This window comes from Acanthopagrus latus, chromosome 9, assembly GCF_904848185.1.
Source record: "Acanthopagrus latus isolate v.2019 chromosome 9, fAcaLat1.1, whole genome shotgun sequence".
Taxonomy (NCBI): Eukaryota; Metazoa; Chordata; class Actinopteri; order Spariformes; family Sparidae; genus Acanthopagrus; species Acanthopagrus latus.
In genome coordinates, this window is record NC_051047.1 from 18406406 (window position 1) to 18422562 (window position 16157).

Genomic DNA, 16157 nt, shown 5'->3' on the forward strand with positions numbered 1-16157 from the left:
AGAGTAATTCCACTGTTCCAACTACTACTCTATAAGCAGTGGTTAAAGAACCTTCATTTAGAAATACCATGGTGTAATAATACTCCATTATGAATAAAACTTCTGAATTTAAACTGTTATTAATGTAACTGGCAGTGATGGAATGTAACTAGGCCTATTTACTTAAGTAACTTTGAGATACTTGTATTGTACTGGTATTTCAGTTAAATACTACATCATACTCTCGCTGATTCTGATAATCAGAAAATGCTGAACGTCAGATGTGATAACCGGCCGGGTCGATAACGCCACACCAACGTCAACGCTAAGTATACAGTCCATACATAAATGTATGTTTAATGTGCTTTTACTTGTATTATTCATATTTAGGTAAATTTATTGCCAGAGAATTACTATTAATACTTAAGTAAACGTTATGTTGTGTATGCATGATATTTTAATGCCACATGTTTACTTTTTCTCATATTTTTTTTACTCTCATTTACTTTTTACAGCACTTTAAAAAAGCACAGAAATGTTACCAACATCATTTTCTTAAAGTATGAAAAGTAAAGTACACATTATGCAGAAGGGCTCCTTTCACAGCATTTTTACTGTTTTTTTAATCACTAACAAAATACAGATACGTGTAAGAGTGTGTGTGTGCAAAGTTGGAAACTAAATGTAGTTGCATTCAAGTACAGCACTTAAATAAATGGACTATGTGTAACTATAACTATATATATAATACCACAACTGTGTTAAAGACATGCTCTCCCCAATCCACCTGATACACCAGAATAATATATTGGATAATACTGGAGTGTAGTTTGAATGTCTTTAACCATCTGCCCTCAGTGAGATTAACCATAGTTACTTTATTCTAAGAATCTCGAAGGATGATTGAAGAGAGTTTATACTGTTTTGCTGTTCAGCTTATAGAATGCACCCTCGTCGCAGCAGTATTTCAAAATAGGATGAAGGTCAACAGACTTGAACGTGTTTAGACAACACATTTCATCTTCCCCTCAGTGCTCCATAGACGGGTAATCTGATCAGCAGGGTCACTGTTGCGACAAGAAAACCCGCTAAATGACTTGTCACTGCGCGACAACTGAAACCAGCATGAGAGGAACCTCATAGATACAAAAAGCTGATATTTTGTGTCCAGCTCTCTTTGCTGCAAGATAAAAACTATACATATAAAAAAAAAACAAAAAAAAAAAACAAAACAAATGAAAGCTCTTGAGGTAAGATATGCAGGGTAATTCAAATCTTCTACTTATCAGTTTCTATATTGTTTAATCTAACTTCATCGTATTTAGATTTTTATGATAAATATATGACCTTCATGAATGTTAGCAGATTCTGCAGGCAGGCTTCATGTAGGCAGAATCATTCACATAAATATGTATGAACTGTTGCCCTGATTAATGCAGATCACTGTAACATGCATGAGACACTCGTGCATTTGAGTGGTAAAGTGCATCTCTGCTGCATGAAAGCATTCAGACACACACTGAAGCTCGCTGTAACACCAAGATTGAGTTTTCATTTGTTTATTATAACCCACCAAAGAGTGAAGGGTCACTCGATGCTCCTTCATACTGTGTGCTGTCTTAACGTGATGAGTCTATAATGGGTGACCGTAACAAAGAGAAAATGTTGTGTCTGTACTGTGATCTTGGTCTTTTCTTTATCCCCCTTTTGTCTTTATTCAAGGTTTCTTACAGAGAAAGGCTATGGATATTTGTTTTGGGACTTTCTATACCTGCCGCAACTTCAAATTTTTCACTTTACTCACAAAGGTCTGCAGGAGCATGGAGTACCTACCTTTGCAATACGGTACTCTCTGTTTTGTATATATTGATAGTAGTTACACTAAAAATTGATATTTTACAGCATACAATAAATGTATTAAATACATTACACACACCTTTTTGCGCTTGTGAGCCTTTACAAAAAGCATGGTGTGTCTTTTGGGGTCTGCTGAGGTAGTTTTGTTTAACTCCTCTTAATATAACCAACACTTCTCATTTTCTTTTTTTAATCAGGTTAAAATCCCCCCCCCCAAAAAAAACCCAAAATGAATAAAAGCAGAACTTTGCTTTTTCTGGGTTTCAACTGACTACTTAATGACAATTTGGTGCTTTGACAAGTTTGGCAATAGGTTGGATTGTCACTGGATTACTTACTTTTACACTTTTACTTTTGATAAAAATACACTTTGTACTTTTACTAGGTAGGGTTTTGAAGATGTATTACATTTACATATCTTACAGTTTTGTATTGGTTCTATTACATAGGTAAGGGATCTGACTGGTTCTTGACCTCTAAAATCATCGAACTTAGTACTTGTTCTAAACCTAACCACCAGAATGAGCGTTTAAGTACGTACGAAGAGAAAAAAATAGGCCATGCAGTTGCAGAAACTTGTGTCTCTGCTTGGGTTGGTGGAAATGAGTAGCTGTTTTCAGACACAGACATAGTATATATATATATATATATATATATATATATATATATATATATATATATATATATATAAGAGAGAGAGAGAGAGAGAGAGAGAGAGAGAGAGAGATGCTTATCATGTATAATGAGGACATCTGCACTCAGGCATCTATATCCTTAAAAGGCTAACTCTAATTTTTACACATTAAAGTGTGTTTACAGGTCTCGGGGAGCACTGACGCATATGTGAAGAAAAAGTAGTATGAAACGTTTTGAGGCTCCAGAGGAAGCTCATAAATTGCCTCCAGTGATGTCACTCACCACCTGAGTTGCATTGTGGGTAATGTAGGAAAAGCAATGCACTAGTTGAGCACACTGTTAGACTCATTCTGGACAGTCTAAAAAGAAAAAAAAATCTAAAGTTGATCAAGCGCAACCAACACATTCTAATTCCTTTTCAAAACTTACACTACCCACAATGCAGCTTAGCCACTGCATGACATCACTGGAGGTAATTTACTGGATTGCATGCAGGTTCTTCTGGGGCCATCTAAAGGCTTCATTCTGCTTTTTCACGCATGTAGTAGTTTGTACTTCCCGAGACCTAAAAATACTTGTAATGTGTAAAATCGGTGGAATTTCCCTTTATCATCCTTCTATGTAAATGCATTTTTAAACCCAAGATGTTTGTGCAGGTGTTTGCACTGCTTTAGTGCCTGCACTGTCTCTGAGGTTTCTGATCACAGTGGGTCAGCCAACCAGATCTGGAACACGTGGGCCCGGTGCTCTATATGACGGTGTGAGCCCTCCTGTGGTCAGTGTTAAAGCCTCTCCATCGCCTGCACCCCCCAAACCCCCTTCATGTTTTTTTGTTTTTTTTTACACTTAAAAAACACCCTGAACTACATCATTCACACAAAATCCACATTTAAAAACTGCTGATGTCACCGACGACTGGAACTCACAGCATAATTTACTTCTCAGACCATAATAAATAATTCAGATTTGCTTGGCATCAGTGCACCACAGTGCACAAAACACTTATTTAGAGGTTTATTTTGGATGAAGTTACATTCAAGTCAGTACTAGATCTTTATTTTAGCATCTTTCAGGTCCTGTTGAATCATCACTTGTTGTTTGTTTTTATGTCAGACCCACTTCAGAAATGAATTCATTGAGTGCGAGTGAGGAAAACTGCTGCTGCGGTGACTTTCGTTAGCATGCTACCATTGGCCTTCTGCTAGTAACTCAGTTGTAGCCTTTCGGGAGCCTTTTTTTGGACCACGAATCAGCAATGAAACTTCTCCTTGCTATGCGACTACATATCATACTATCATCATCATTAGTGTTATCTTGCTATAGACTCAAGATTCCCACTGACACATCAGCAGGCACGATATAATCTTCTTACTTCAGATTTTCACAGATGCAACAGTGTCTGTAGGCTACATGATGGCTGATAAATAATGAGACAGGGCAGAAGAGAAAGGCCAGATTTTTTTTTTTTTTTTTACTTTGATTTCAAAGGGGAGAGGAAGTGAGGGGCTCTGATAAACAGACATTTATTAAATGCCGAGACTGCCTCAGAGCTGAATGTACAACAATACACAGCATGAAGTGCGCAGCAACGTTTGGCTTACAAGTCTCCATGCATACGTTTTTTTGTTAACACCGGACAAAACAACGAGTTCACAAGAGTTCATCAGACAAGTTCAACCAGCCGTGAGTCATTCTGGATTAAAGAGGCTTCGAGAGGACATGAATCAAAGCTGCGCTGTGCCATTTCGGAGAGGAATCAGAGGACAGAATTTTCCTCGACTGCTTATTTATGCCCGAACAAATCAAATAAACGAACTCTCTCTGTTTTCATGACCGAATAAACAAAGTGAACTGCAGAGACAACACAGTTTCTTACCGCTTTTACTCATATGTGGCAGACCCTGCCACCTCTCTAGCTTCAAACAGTGTTCTGGGGACCTTGAGTTTGTATCATTACCTCATTAATTTTATAAATATTAGAATTCCGAGTTTGAATTTCTTCTCCAAAGCCAAGTAGCGCCCCTTTAAACGTGATCAGGGATGACATTTTTTGACTCATTTATCCATATTAATTTTAAAATCAGTGGTTTGGATTTGTTTTATTCACTCTTTCGAAATTTCACAATATTAATTCAAACACGCAACAAAGATTTGAGAAACACCCCAGTCACCCTCCTCCACTAGGGAGCCGCCACAGGAGACTCAATCCTGGAAAGGTACGCTAGGCTAGCCTCATTTACAGCAACACAAACTGCCAGACGTCCCAGAGGAAAAGAGGAGGACACCTTTGAAACAACATCAAACAACGCTGTGCCGCCAGTCACTATCTTAATATGGAATGAAAAACCAGGCAAACGCGACAGATTGATCTCAACAGGTCTGCATGCCTTAGCTATACGAGCTAGCTAATGTACGCTAGCTCATCGGTCTATCTAAGGTTGATGTAGGCTGTCATATTCTGATTTCCCACTGTGTGGTGATCACGTCGTCGACTAATGAACGGCGATAGTTTGCCTGCGCACGTTGCTGCTGCTGCTCCGGGCCACATTTGAGGTCCTGGTTAGAGTTTTGTCCTGATTTCACACCAGCAGCCACCTCCACTGCAGGTGCTGATGGAAAGCAGAAGTGTCCTCATTTGTTAGTCAACATTTTGTCAGTGCAAAGCTAGTTTCCAAGAATAAATTATGTTTTTAAAAAATGCTCATCTCTGTTATAACTTGTTGTAATCTGATCACACTCTCTATGTTACGGATTTATGTTAAAGGTGTGCTATGTAGTTTTGTGGAAAGCAGAGAAAGATCTTCATTGACATATTGATTTTTTCATGTCTAAACAAACTAAACAAATACTGACTGAACACATAAACTGACCTCAAAGGACAGCACAATTTCATACTGTTTTACTCTGTTTATAGGTGGCGGACCCTGCCACCTGTCTAGCTTCAAACAGTGTTCCGGGGACCTAAGGGTACAGCTTGTTTATCAGTTATGGGAAATATATATGCATTCCTGAGTTTGTATTAGTACCTCAGTGATATTGCAAATATTAAAATTCAGAGTTTTAACTTTTTTTCTCCAAAGGTACGTAGCTAACACGATTTATCTTAAACTCTCAAACACTGGTGCTGATATTGGCCCCCCAGGAACACAGTTTACCTCCCTGCCGACAATTTGCATCATTAATACAACTAATCATCAATTAACCATGAAGGTGAAAATACAAATAAACATTTCTGATTGGTTCAAACAAACTACTGCAGTGAGACTGGAATGATCACACCGCATCAACAGCTGCAACACATGTAGTAAAACAAACAAGTAATGAATTAAATAAGTTTAAAAAAAAAAAGAAAAAAGAAAAAAGAGGGGTGGTCACTGTGCAGACACTAGACTGTGATCCCTGCGGAAACACTTGTAGGCTGTGACAGTCCTGCTGTTGTCTCCACAGGGAGACAACCTGGCTGCAGCCCCTCTCCTCCTCCTCCTCCTCCTCCTCCCCAGCTTCATAACCTAATCGATTACCGAGCAGAGAAAGGCAGACCGGGTCCTCACACTCTGGGATCGGTTTCTCTATGTGTGTGTGTGTGTGTGTGTGTGTGTGTGTGTCAGACTAACTTCCCAGAATAGCAACTCGGGCGGGTTGTCTGCTGCTCTGCTGTGCTGTGCTGTGCTGTGAGAGGAGATGGAGGAGGAAGTCAGCGGTGGATTGAACAACTGTTGCTTTTGCTGCTGCTGCTGCTGCTGCTGCGGAACCGAACTACCCTCCAGTCCGCGCTGCATGGCGCACGTCGGGCTAGAATGAAGCGTGTTCGCCAGCCGAGGCGTTTCAGCCGGGATCAATGCGATCAAGTTCACGGGATTATATAAAAACTCCTGCGTGTTTAAGGTAAATAGACAAAAAAAAATTAAAAAATTAAATAAAAAGGAGAGAGAGAGGAACACACACAAGTGCATGACTCGGTTGTTTTTTTTTCTTTCGCGTTGACTGACCGTTCGCGTCGCTGAAGCCGCTCTTCTTTTATTATTATTCGACTCTCTGTAGCGAGCGTACAGACGCTTTCCCCCTCTCTCTTAGAGGCGCATGTCTGCGGCAAAGGCAGACAAGGAGCGTCTGTCTGATGAATGGAAAAGCCAGACGGGGCTCTGCTGTAGACTGCGGTGATCGGATAACCTGTTGAATTGCAGCCGTCAGTCAGTCAGTCAGTCAGTCAGCTCACAGACAGAGGAGAAGGAGGAGGAGAAGAAGCAAAAATCACTTAACATGAGACACACAGCGCACTGACAACCGTTTTTTTTTTCCTTTCTTTTCTTTCCTGACAGGTTATTCTCAGGGGCGCATTGTTTGGCCGCAGGGTATAAACGCGCCCCTCGCTGTCTGCACATCTGCACAGTAGTTTTTTTTTTATTTTTTTTTTAATTCCCCCACGTTTATGCTGTATCTGTAATCCTGCTAAAGTCACGCTGTGAGACGCACAAGGAAGTGCTGTTTAAAAAGTCTCCTATAAATTGGAGAAAATAATAATAATACATATATATATATATATATATATTTTTTTTTAAAATTATTATTTTCTTCCTATTGGGTGAGCTGTGTCGATGCAGGCCGGCCATGCAGCTGTTAATGTGCCACTACATCACATTATTCCCATTCCCCGCAGCGGCGCTTTAAGAAAGAAAGAAAGAAAAAAAAACGCGCGGTCCGACCTTGAGTCACATTTCCACTGTAGATTCTCAAACATTGCCCACACACACACACACACACACAAGCTAACCTAGGATTTCCAGTCTCTCATGCTCGTCGAGAGCAGTCTCGGGCTGCTCCCTTTACTCTGCCATGGTTAATTCCTTAGGAACCGGTGGATCCAGTTTGATCCATCCCTCTCTTTCTCTCCTTCACCAACTTGTTGAGTCTTCCTTCCTACCCCTCCTCCTCCTCCCCTCTTCCTCCCCCCTCCTCCTCCTCCTCCTCCCCCTCCTCCTCCTCGGTGTTCCTATCTGTAAGAAAAAGATAAAGCCGCCTGACACGAGTCTTTTGCGACTTCTGATGAAAAGTCGCCACTTCTGAGTGGAGGTGCGTTGTGGAGCTCGGCGGGACGGCGGCGCCTCCTCCCTCAAAGTGGAAAAGTTGACGGGGACGCGCGCAGAAGAGGCTTTGACGCAGCGGCGGTCACCTGTCGGACTCCGTAGATGCGCTCCTTTCCCCAAACTTTTTCTGCCAACTGATTGACGCTCAGATTTGTTTCGATTTTTATTTATTTATTTATTTTTTCAATTTCATTCCATCGGACTGTGACCGAATCATGCCGAACAAAAGTGTTCCTCTTTCATAGGGTTGTGAGAGAGATCGCTGGATGAGATAAGTGACTTTTGACTTCTTTTTTTTGTTTGTTTTTTTTTTTGTTTTTTTTGTTGTTGTTGTTTTGTTTGTTTCTTTAAAAGGGAGGTGGAGAGACAACTTCGCACCCCCGCCCCTCCTCCTCTCCTCCCCTCCGTTCTTGACTGAAATTACCACCACACTCTGCACTGGGGAGACGATTCAAGGTAATTATGTGAATCCACATTTTGGTTTTAAAAGTCGATTTTTCTTCTAACAGAAACTTTCTGTGGCTGTAAAGGCGACCAGGGGTTTTCTCCATGTAGCCACAAGAACTGACTCAAGACCATCTAGGAAATTGCAGCTGGCTCTCAGTCAAGATTACCATGTTTTTATCATTGTTTTTTCTTTCTTTCTTTCTTTCTTTACCACCAACTGCTCTTACTAAACAGTAAAAATCCAAAGAAAGGGAACAGTGCTGTGGGGCATTCCGGCGTTGAGCTTGGAGACGTTACACAATTGAAAGAATTAGAAAACAAAAAAAAAAGTTTCTTCAGTGGCACTTTGGGGTCATTTTATTACGTGTGATGAAAAGGATCACGCCTCATGATCTTCAAGGAAGGCAGCGGTTTGAGCTCTGGCCCAAATTTTGCTCTAATATCTTGACCCATTATGGCATATCGATGTGAATAAACTCAACACGTTTCTCTCCAGGCCGGTGCATTCCCAAATAACAACACCCGTAACGCTCTTAACTTTTTGTGTGTCGACTTAACGCGGCGATGGCTCGAGGGGATGGAGATGGACCCCAGACGTCCGTGAGCTCGCAGTTCATAGAAATTAGAAGCGACTTACAAGGAATTAACAGCTCAGTCATGACTTCCTTAAAAAAAAAAAGGCCTTTGTCACACTTCAACAGATGTTGTTAAAGCAGATGTCTCTGCCCAGCTTCCAGCCTTTGGTTTCATTTGAACTCACGCTGTTTATGGTGTTGATCGCTCGGTCAGTCTTGACACCAGTTTTGGACAGAAAGTCGAATGTGATGACTTAATTTCTTCCCCTTTTTTAAGGCAGTGTGGCTTTTACTCTGTCACCTTAGAGCCATCTACATTTATATCTCCTATATCCTTCTGCCTGTTTTTAATAGGAAGACCCTGGCTGAGACATCATTTGGATCTCATGTATGATTATGTACATTCAAGGGAGTCCAAAATGCAGACACTCAGAAACCTTGCCAGCTATAATTTAACTTCTGTTTAGATGGGAGCGTTTTCAGAGAGAGCATGAAACTAAAACTATTAAAATAGCCTGTAGTGCAGCGTGCTAAATATATGTGACTGCCTCTCTGGTAAGACAACCACACTCACGAGAGTCTCTGCTGTACTGCACCTCTGTAAACTGGAAGCCGCGTGACGGCTCGGGCTTTGACGCGATTTTACACTGAATGGTCGTGTTTTTACAGGTCCACAGTGTTGTTGTTTTTTTTTTTCTGAATACTGATCGCTGTTGCATGCTGTTCATTTTGACCCCAGTGCTCAGGCTGAACACTTTGTCATGTAAAAAAAAGTCACAGTGATTTTCCCTTTCTTTTAATCCCTGCAGCTCTCCCTGCAGCATTTGAAATGGAGGCTCCCGATGGATACTCTGCCAGTAAGTCCTCAAGTCGCGTGCACCCACATTCATGTACATTAACAGTGTCTGACCAGCGCTTCACACCCAAAGAACACGGGGGGGGTTCATGCTTTCTGCATCGGAGTGTGTGTGTATCTGTGTTGCCGTTCTGGGTCTGCTGGAAGCGATGCCGATAGCTGCGTCCCTCTGTCTTTATTGCTGTGTGGCGTTATTAACTTATTTTGACTTTAAAGCCTCCTCCAACCAGACACAAAAACACAACATTTTTTTGCAATCACAGACCTATAAACACAAGAAGGGATTTTCCCCTAGTGCAGCCCTTTTCCTGTTCACCCCTTAAAGGTAGAGAAGACGATGCATTAGCGACATCCTGTTGAATGCAGCAGATACTGGATATGCACTCTGTGGTGCTCCATTGCCCTTTGCTGGTTTCCTTTGGGCAGGTCGGTTCAATAGCTTCCCTGCCTATCTTCTGTTTGCTTTGACATGCAGATCTAAAAACAGGTAGCGCGTTGTTTATGACCTCAGCGGGGATTTTAAGGTCTCCATCGGGGGTTTGTGCTGATAGGAACACTTGGCAGGCGGGCTAGGGGCGGCGGCGGAAGAAGAACCGGAGGCTCTTCCTTTCCTTGTCCGCCTGTGGGTCGCTTTCAGAAGCGACAGGGTTTGGAACACAGTCGTCTGTTCCGTCGGCACGAATCTTCGGAAAACACGCGTCTTTGGAATGCAACCCATTTTCTTGCATCCTCATTCCCTCCCCATGTATTCGACGTTGTATCGCGCAACGGCGAGAGGCTGCTGGTGATGAGAGAAGATTTAGGTCAAACGCTGCGCACTGTTGTCACACTTATCATCTTCATCTCGCACACCAGTAAACTCACCTTTACATGCAAACATTTTTTACTACTCACCATCGTATAACACACAGTGTCCCACAGGAAGTGATGTAAGAAGAACCCAAGTAAAAGTCGAGATATGGTGCTAAAATATGACTTTTGTAACAGCGAAAGTCACTCATTCAATTAGAACCTGAGTAAAAGTCAAGTACCTGATGTTAAATGCACTTTAAAAAGTAACTGTCTGGCAATGAGTGTACTTAAGTATTAAAAGTCAATTCTAAATATATTGTCATGTTTGCATGTATGGTGTACATGTATGGGCTGACTGATTGTTGTGATGGAGGATCATCAGAACCAGGGTTTTTAAATGTTTTTCTTTTTTTTTATCTGATTATCTGATATTAGATAAATGCAGTGGAGTAAAAGTACAGTATCTGCCTCCAGAATGAAGTAGCGGAACATGGAAATGCTAGTGTGAAGTACTCAGGTACTTGAGTAAGGGCACTGAGTTACATTCTGTGTCTGCCTACATGGCGGTCTCTCCTTTGTACGTAACTCAGCTCTTCAGGGCTTCAACTAATGAATATTTTCATTGTTGATTGATCCGTTGATTATTCTCTCCATTGATCAGTTGTTGGTTTGGTCTATAAGATGTAAAGAGAGTCTTTCCCGAAGCCCCAGGCGAGGTCCTCTGATGTGGTGTTTTGTCCAGAACCCGACACGTTCTATCACAGAGGAGCAAGAACGGCTTCACTGTTTACCTTGACAGTTGGTCATTGAATTCCTGATGATTAGCGAATTATTAACTGCGGCTCTGAAGCTTTTATACTCACATTGTACACAAGAAAAAAACAGGATGTGTGAGTCAATGGAATAATATTACTAGTGAAATATCAAAGAGAAATAAATACAACTGAGAATTTTAACGTTTATTTAGAGGTGATATGAGTGCATACAGTATGATACATCCACTGCAAAGGCGTGAATGGGGTCAAATTCTGCTTCGAAGGCACCGGCCGTGGCACATGCATACAGTGTGTGTGTGTGTGTGTGTGTGTGCAGTATCTGAAAGTTACTTTACTTTTACTGAACTTGGTGTGTCGCACGATTGTGCAGACTCAAGGCTCTGCTCGGGCTCTTGGTATCAGTCAGATCTGCCAAACGTTGTCCATTTCACAAACATCGACACAGAAATCGGTACGTTTTGTCACACCCACCGCTAGCTAGCTTAGCGCTAACATCTGTGCAGCTGCAAAGGCGGGAAGTAACAAAGTGCAAACACTCTGCTACTGTGCTTGAGCTGATTTTTCAGGCGCCGTGCTGTCCACACCCACCTTACATTTCAGAACAGGCTCGTTACTTTAGTTTTAATGCACGGATTGCATGCAAATTATGGATTGTCTTTATTTTGCGACACTTCATGCTGCGTTCCCAACAGCACAAGACAGATTTCAGTCTATCAGTGCATGTAACGGACGGAAGAGGTAGCGAGTGAAGTGACGTAGAAGATGTAACAGGACGGAAACAGGCAGAGAGGGAGACTCAAGCGGGGAGAAAAAGTCGCCTTAGTGACAGCAGGCAGAGAGACGTGGATGAAATTGAACCGGGCAGCCCTGCCGACGACGCTAGAGCAGATTCTGAGAAGTAAGACATTCCCCACCCGCCCATGGTCTTTGTTTGAGCGAGACGTTTGAAGTCGTCGGCAGGTGTCTGTATTTCTTCTTTAATGAAGAATGTGTGTGCTTTTGCAACCTCTGTGTGGCTGTTAAACCAGCTGCCGTGGACCAAAAGGAAAACAGACTGCAAAATAAAACAAAAAAAAAACTGGTCAAACTCATAGATGAAGCAATCTGAAAGGTCTCTGCTCACCACACGGAGCGGGAAAAAAACCCCCCATTTCAATCAGAATGTAGACGTGATGTTTTCTTATTCACATGTAGGTACTATTACTGTCCATATGTCAGAGAGGATCTGTGATCGTGACTCAGAATGAGCATGAGACATGCAGCCTGACAGTGTATCTAATGGCACTGGATTGACAATATCTGTGGTGTTTTTTTTATTGACCAAACACACAGAGAAGAATGGAGGGGTGATGTTTGTGAATAACCACAACGGCCTTGTTGTTGCACTGACGATGCATGGGCGTCTCTATATGATGGATCTGAATGCTTTTCTCTGCAGCCTAAGGACGGCGGCACCATTGAGCAGGTGCACGTTTTGTTTTTTGTCTTTTCTGTTCAATAATTAGGAATCAAGACTTTAAAGCTTCCTTCCTGTTTAATAAACCAGGCCTTCCTCTTGCATATAAACTCACTCACCTCACGCACTATTATTCCAAACCACATTCGCTGTCACCGTCACAGTCGATGTTTATCTCCGTGCCAATCGCGCACACAGATATTCTTCATCTTTTTTTTTTTTTCACGCAAAAAAACACTTCTTTCTTTATCACATACACCATCGTAATCCGTCACGTTATGCAGTTGCTCTCGCACATAAATTGTCCCACTCTCTCTCATGAAACTTTATTCTCTTTCGCATGTGCTTGTCATCCAGCCTCGCACGCTCGTCGCCTGATAGGTACATCATGACAGGAATTCACAGGAACTTCTGGAATTCACACCTTAGAGAATTTAGATATTTTCAATCTCACTTACCTTCACCTCTTAGTTGTTTTAATAAACAGTTTCTCATTCTCGCCCCTCTCTGGGTAGCCAGATATCTGCCAAGTATGATCATATTGACCTTGTTATTAGATCATTTAAAATGTTGCCTGATATCTGCGTGACGATCCCTAGATAATGCATTTACGTTTTTTGTGTTCAAGCTAATTCTAGTTCGACAAACTGAAATAAAGACTTTACCCTCTTGAATCCTAAAAGTCCCATTTCAGAGTTCTTAAGTGGTTCCCTCCCTCCAAGCATTTCCCCGTGGTACTTCGATTGCCACTGCTGCTGGCAAGACAGTGTTAGCAGCGTGGCTACCGCTAACAGCCTGGCTACTGCCCAATGCAAAAACAACCATATGAATTCCAAATTTGACCTAGAAATCCAGATGTCAGCAGAGCTGTTAAAAAAAACACCTGGCTGTTGCGATAAGTTGTCAAGTTTTGTTACCTACTTTTGAAACAGTCTTGAGTCCCACTGGTGAAATACATATCCATAGAGTGAATGTCTTTTTCGTTTTTGTGGGAAAAATCGAGCCCGGTGGGCAGACCACATATCACAGTAAAACACACTGCAATCAGGTAATTATAACTGAATGATAAGTTAGAGAAAAAACTTTTCGTTTTGCCAGAACAATGTTTGATATGCTTCAAGGGTTAACTGGATATTCCAGCTTCTCTTTATCCTCCCTGGGTTGAAGGTCACTCATGCTCAACTACCACCTTGCTAGCAGCTAATTACATATGTGACAGTTGCCTAATGCAGTCGGAGTGTTTTTTTTTGTTTTTTGTTTTTTCTAAGGAAACACAGCGCTGACCTTTTTTCTTTTTCTTTTAAAAACAGAAAAAGAGACAATCCACTCGAGTTTCCTGCTCTAATGAAATGGCTTTAAATTGTATGGACAGGTGAAAACATTTACTGCGTTATGTACAAAGCCAGTGGCGAGCGACTGAGAAAGGTGAGGCAAATTAAAAATAATGAGCTGCGTATGCGGTTGTCCTCATATCGCACAAACTATTGTTATCCTGAACCTTGAACCGTAAAGTTTTAGTTCTTTTAGCGAGATCCATCGGCCTCCGAACAGATCTCATTTGATTTGAGGTCCTGCGTGATAATCTGAGAGGAAAAAAGCTGACTCTCATTTTTAAAAGACACAAAATTACGTCTCTAAAATCGCTCTGCTTGCAACCCTCACTTTCCGAACTGGCTTATTTAATAAATTCCATTTTCTCATGCTATTAATTATTAGTTATCTGCAGAGGTGGATTACACCAGGTTGTTCTGGGTCACCCACACATTCACCGATATAGATTACCACAAATAGAGCAGTGCACTAAATCACCTCGCAGTTGGAACCAGGTGTTTCTGTAATGCTGCTGGATTTGAGTGCAAACTTTACATGAAAGCCTATTCACGGATACACAAAAAATACGTATCTTCAAGTTTTTAAAAGGTGTTGATTGTTGTCACTGGTCTCTCTAGATCTGTTTCTGTTTGTCGGGTCAGCGATGTGTGTGTCGTGTCTTTGTGATACGAGACTCAGTCTTAAGGAAGGCTCAGGGTTTGACAGGAAAAACCAGCTCCCATACTTTACATCCAGTAAGTCAGAAAGGAGGGCCTCGTCACTCCGGAAAAAAGTCAGGCTCACTCTAAGTGCTGTCTTTCAAGATGCAGCCATTTTGTCAGTCTCCTTCGTTCCTGCCATCAACAAGCAGGCAGACGGAGCTTGACCTCAGTTTGGTAGTTTTACTGTCACTAAACCCAGACAGCAAGTCATAATCTCGTGCTGTTCTCTGAGTTGTGAGACCAGAATCTGCATTGACCACTGTTAGATTCCTGAGACGACGACTGTGGGAGCTACGCATTCATTTAGCACCGCCAGTCTCAGCATGTCAGCATTTATTACACCTACAAGTTTCATATGTATACATTTGTTCCTTTTCCATTTGTCAGCACATTAAATTTATCCAAATTCGGCGTATTACTCAAAATACCCCCCCCCCCCCCCAGCGAAGTCTCGGCTGTTTGACGTCCTGATCTGACTGTTCGTACAAGATTGACTCAGCATATGTGTGGCACCAACGCAGAGAACCTCGCTTCAATCCATCCCAGCTCGTGCGCGCGGCGGTTTGGTTAATTTTAAGCAGAGCTGCTCTACTTTTTTTTTTCTTTTTTTTTTTTTTGGCCAAACATTAAAAGGACCAGGTCCCCATTTCAACACGTGTGTGTGTGGCAATGCATCCTTTTCACAAGCTCTGCGGATATTTGACCAACAAGTCTGACTTCTTCCTTTGATTGCCACCAATTGCCTGAAAAAGCAGTTTGATTTGATTAGTAGGATATGTGTGAACATGAGATGTATCTGTGGTTTTGCTGAAATTTGGAGAGCCAGCATTTTTACCCCTGGGGGTAAAAAGGGTGAGGGAAAGGATTTTGCTTGAAATGTCACGCAGCAAAGAAACGTCTTCTAACGAGATTTCACAGCTGTGCCGATGTCTCTCTTTGCAATTCTGGCAGGTATGTTGTGATCCAGGAAACATCCCATTGTGAGCCGGGATGTATGTGCCCTTTTTTTGTTATCTTTTCAAGTGATTTCCTGGAGACAAGGGTCTTTATTTTCTATATTATTTGTCTTTTCTTTATTTCTTATCAAAGACACCATATTGAAAGCATCATTCATAAATCAGCACACCTTTGATGGGTTTTTATTAAAGAGATAATCACACAATCTGTCTGTCTGACCCGTTCATTCTTTCTAACAATAACACTGTGCTGAAATCTTTTGATTGAGGGTTCTAAATTTAGCATTTTAACCCAGACAGCTCGAAAACTATCAGTTTATGCTTGAGACAACCTAGCCACGGTGCTGCTAGGCAGCTGTCAGCGTGTGCTACAGTAATGGAAAATCCTTCATGACAAATCTGGGCCACTCCTGTCTCCAGGACAGCATTGCCAAGGGATAGCCGCTGTTGGTCACCTGAGATTTCCTCCAACCCCAACCTGTGCAACCTGAGCCCAGGCCCAGGGATTGTGTCATGGACAACGTCTCCCAGTATGCCCCGCTCAGTTGGCCCGCCACAACAATGGAACAATACCACAGAAGAGGTTGTCAGACTAAGAGGAGCTGTCACAGCAAGAGGAGATCTGACACAGATTTCTTTTTCATGTATGAGGGATCATTGCAGACATATTCAGCACTGACAAATTGTAACAAGGCCCGTCTTGTAGCAGT

At 41.9% G+C, this 16157-nt stretch overlaps 1 protein-coding gene across 3 annotated transcripts in view; it reads left to right on the plus strand.

Moving 5' to 3' along the window:
- The window catches only part of ikzf2 (IKAROS family zinc finger 2), a 199249-nt gene that overhangs the window by 165773 nt on the left and 17319 nt on the right, over positions 1-16157 (plus strand). Inside the window, exons 1-3 of one of the 3 annotated variants that reach the window (XM_037110833.1) lie at positions 5434-6357; positions 7911-8012; positions 9388-9435. The exons of 1 other annotated variant lie outside the window; for it this stretch is intronic. In XM_037110833.1, the coding sequence (XP_036966728.1) occupies positions 9408-9435 (28 nt within the window). In that variant the 5' untranslated portion in view covers positions 5434-6357; positions 7911-8012; positions 9388-9407. Of the gene's footprint in view, positions 1-5433; positions 6358-7910; positions 8013-9387; positions 9436-16157 lie in introns of those variants that run through there. One more of the 3 variants, XM_037110834.1, reaches the window with a different exon arrangement.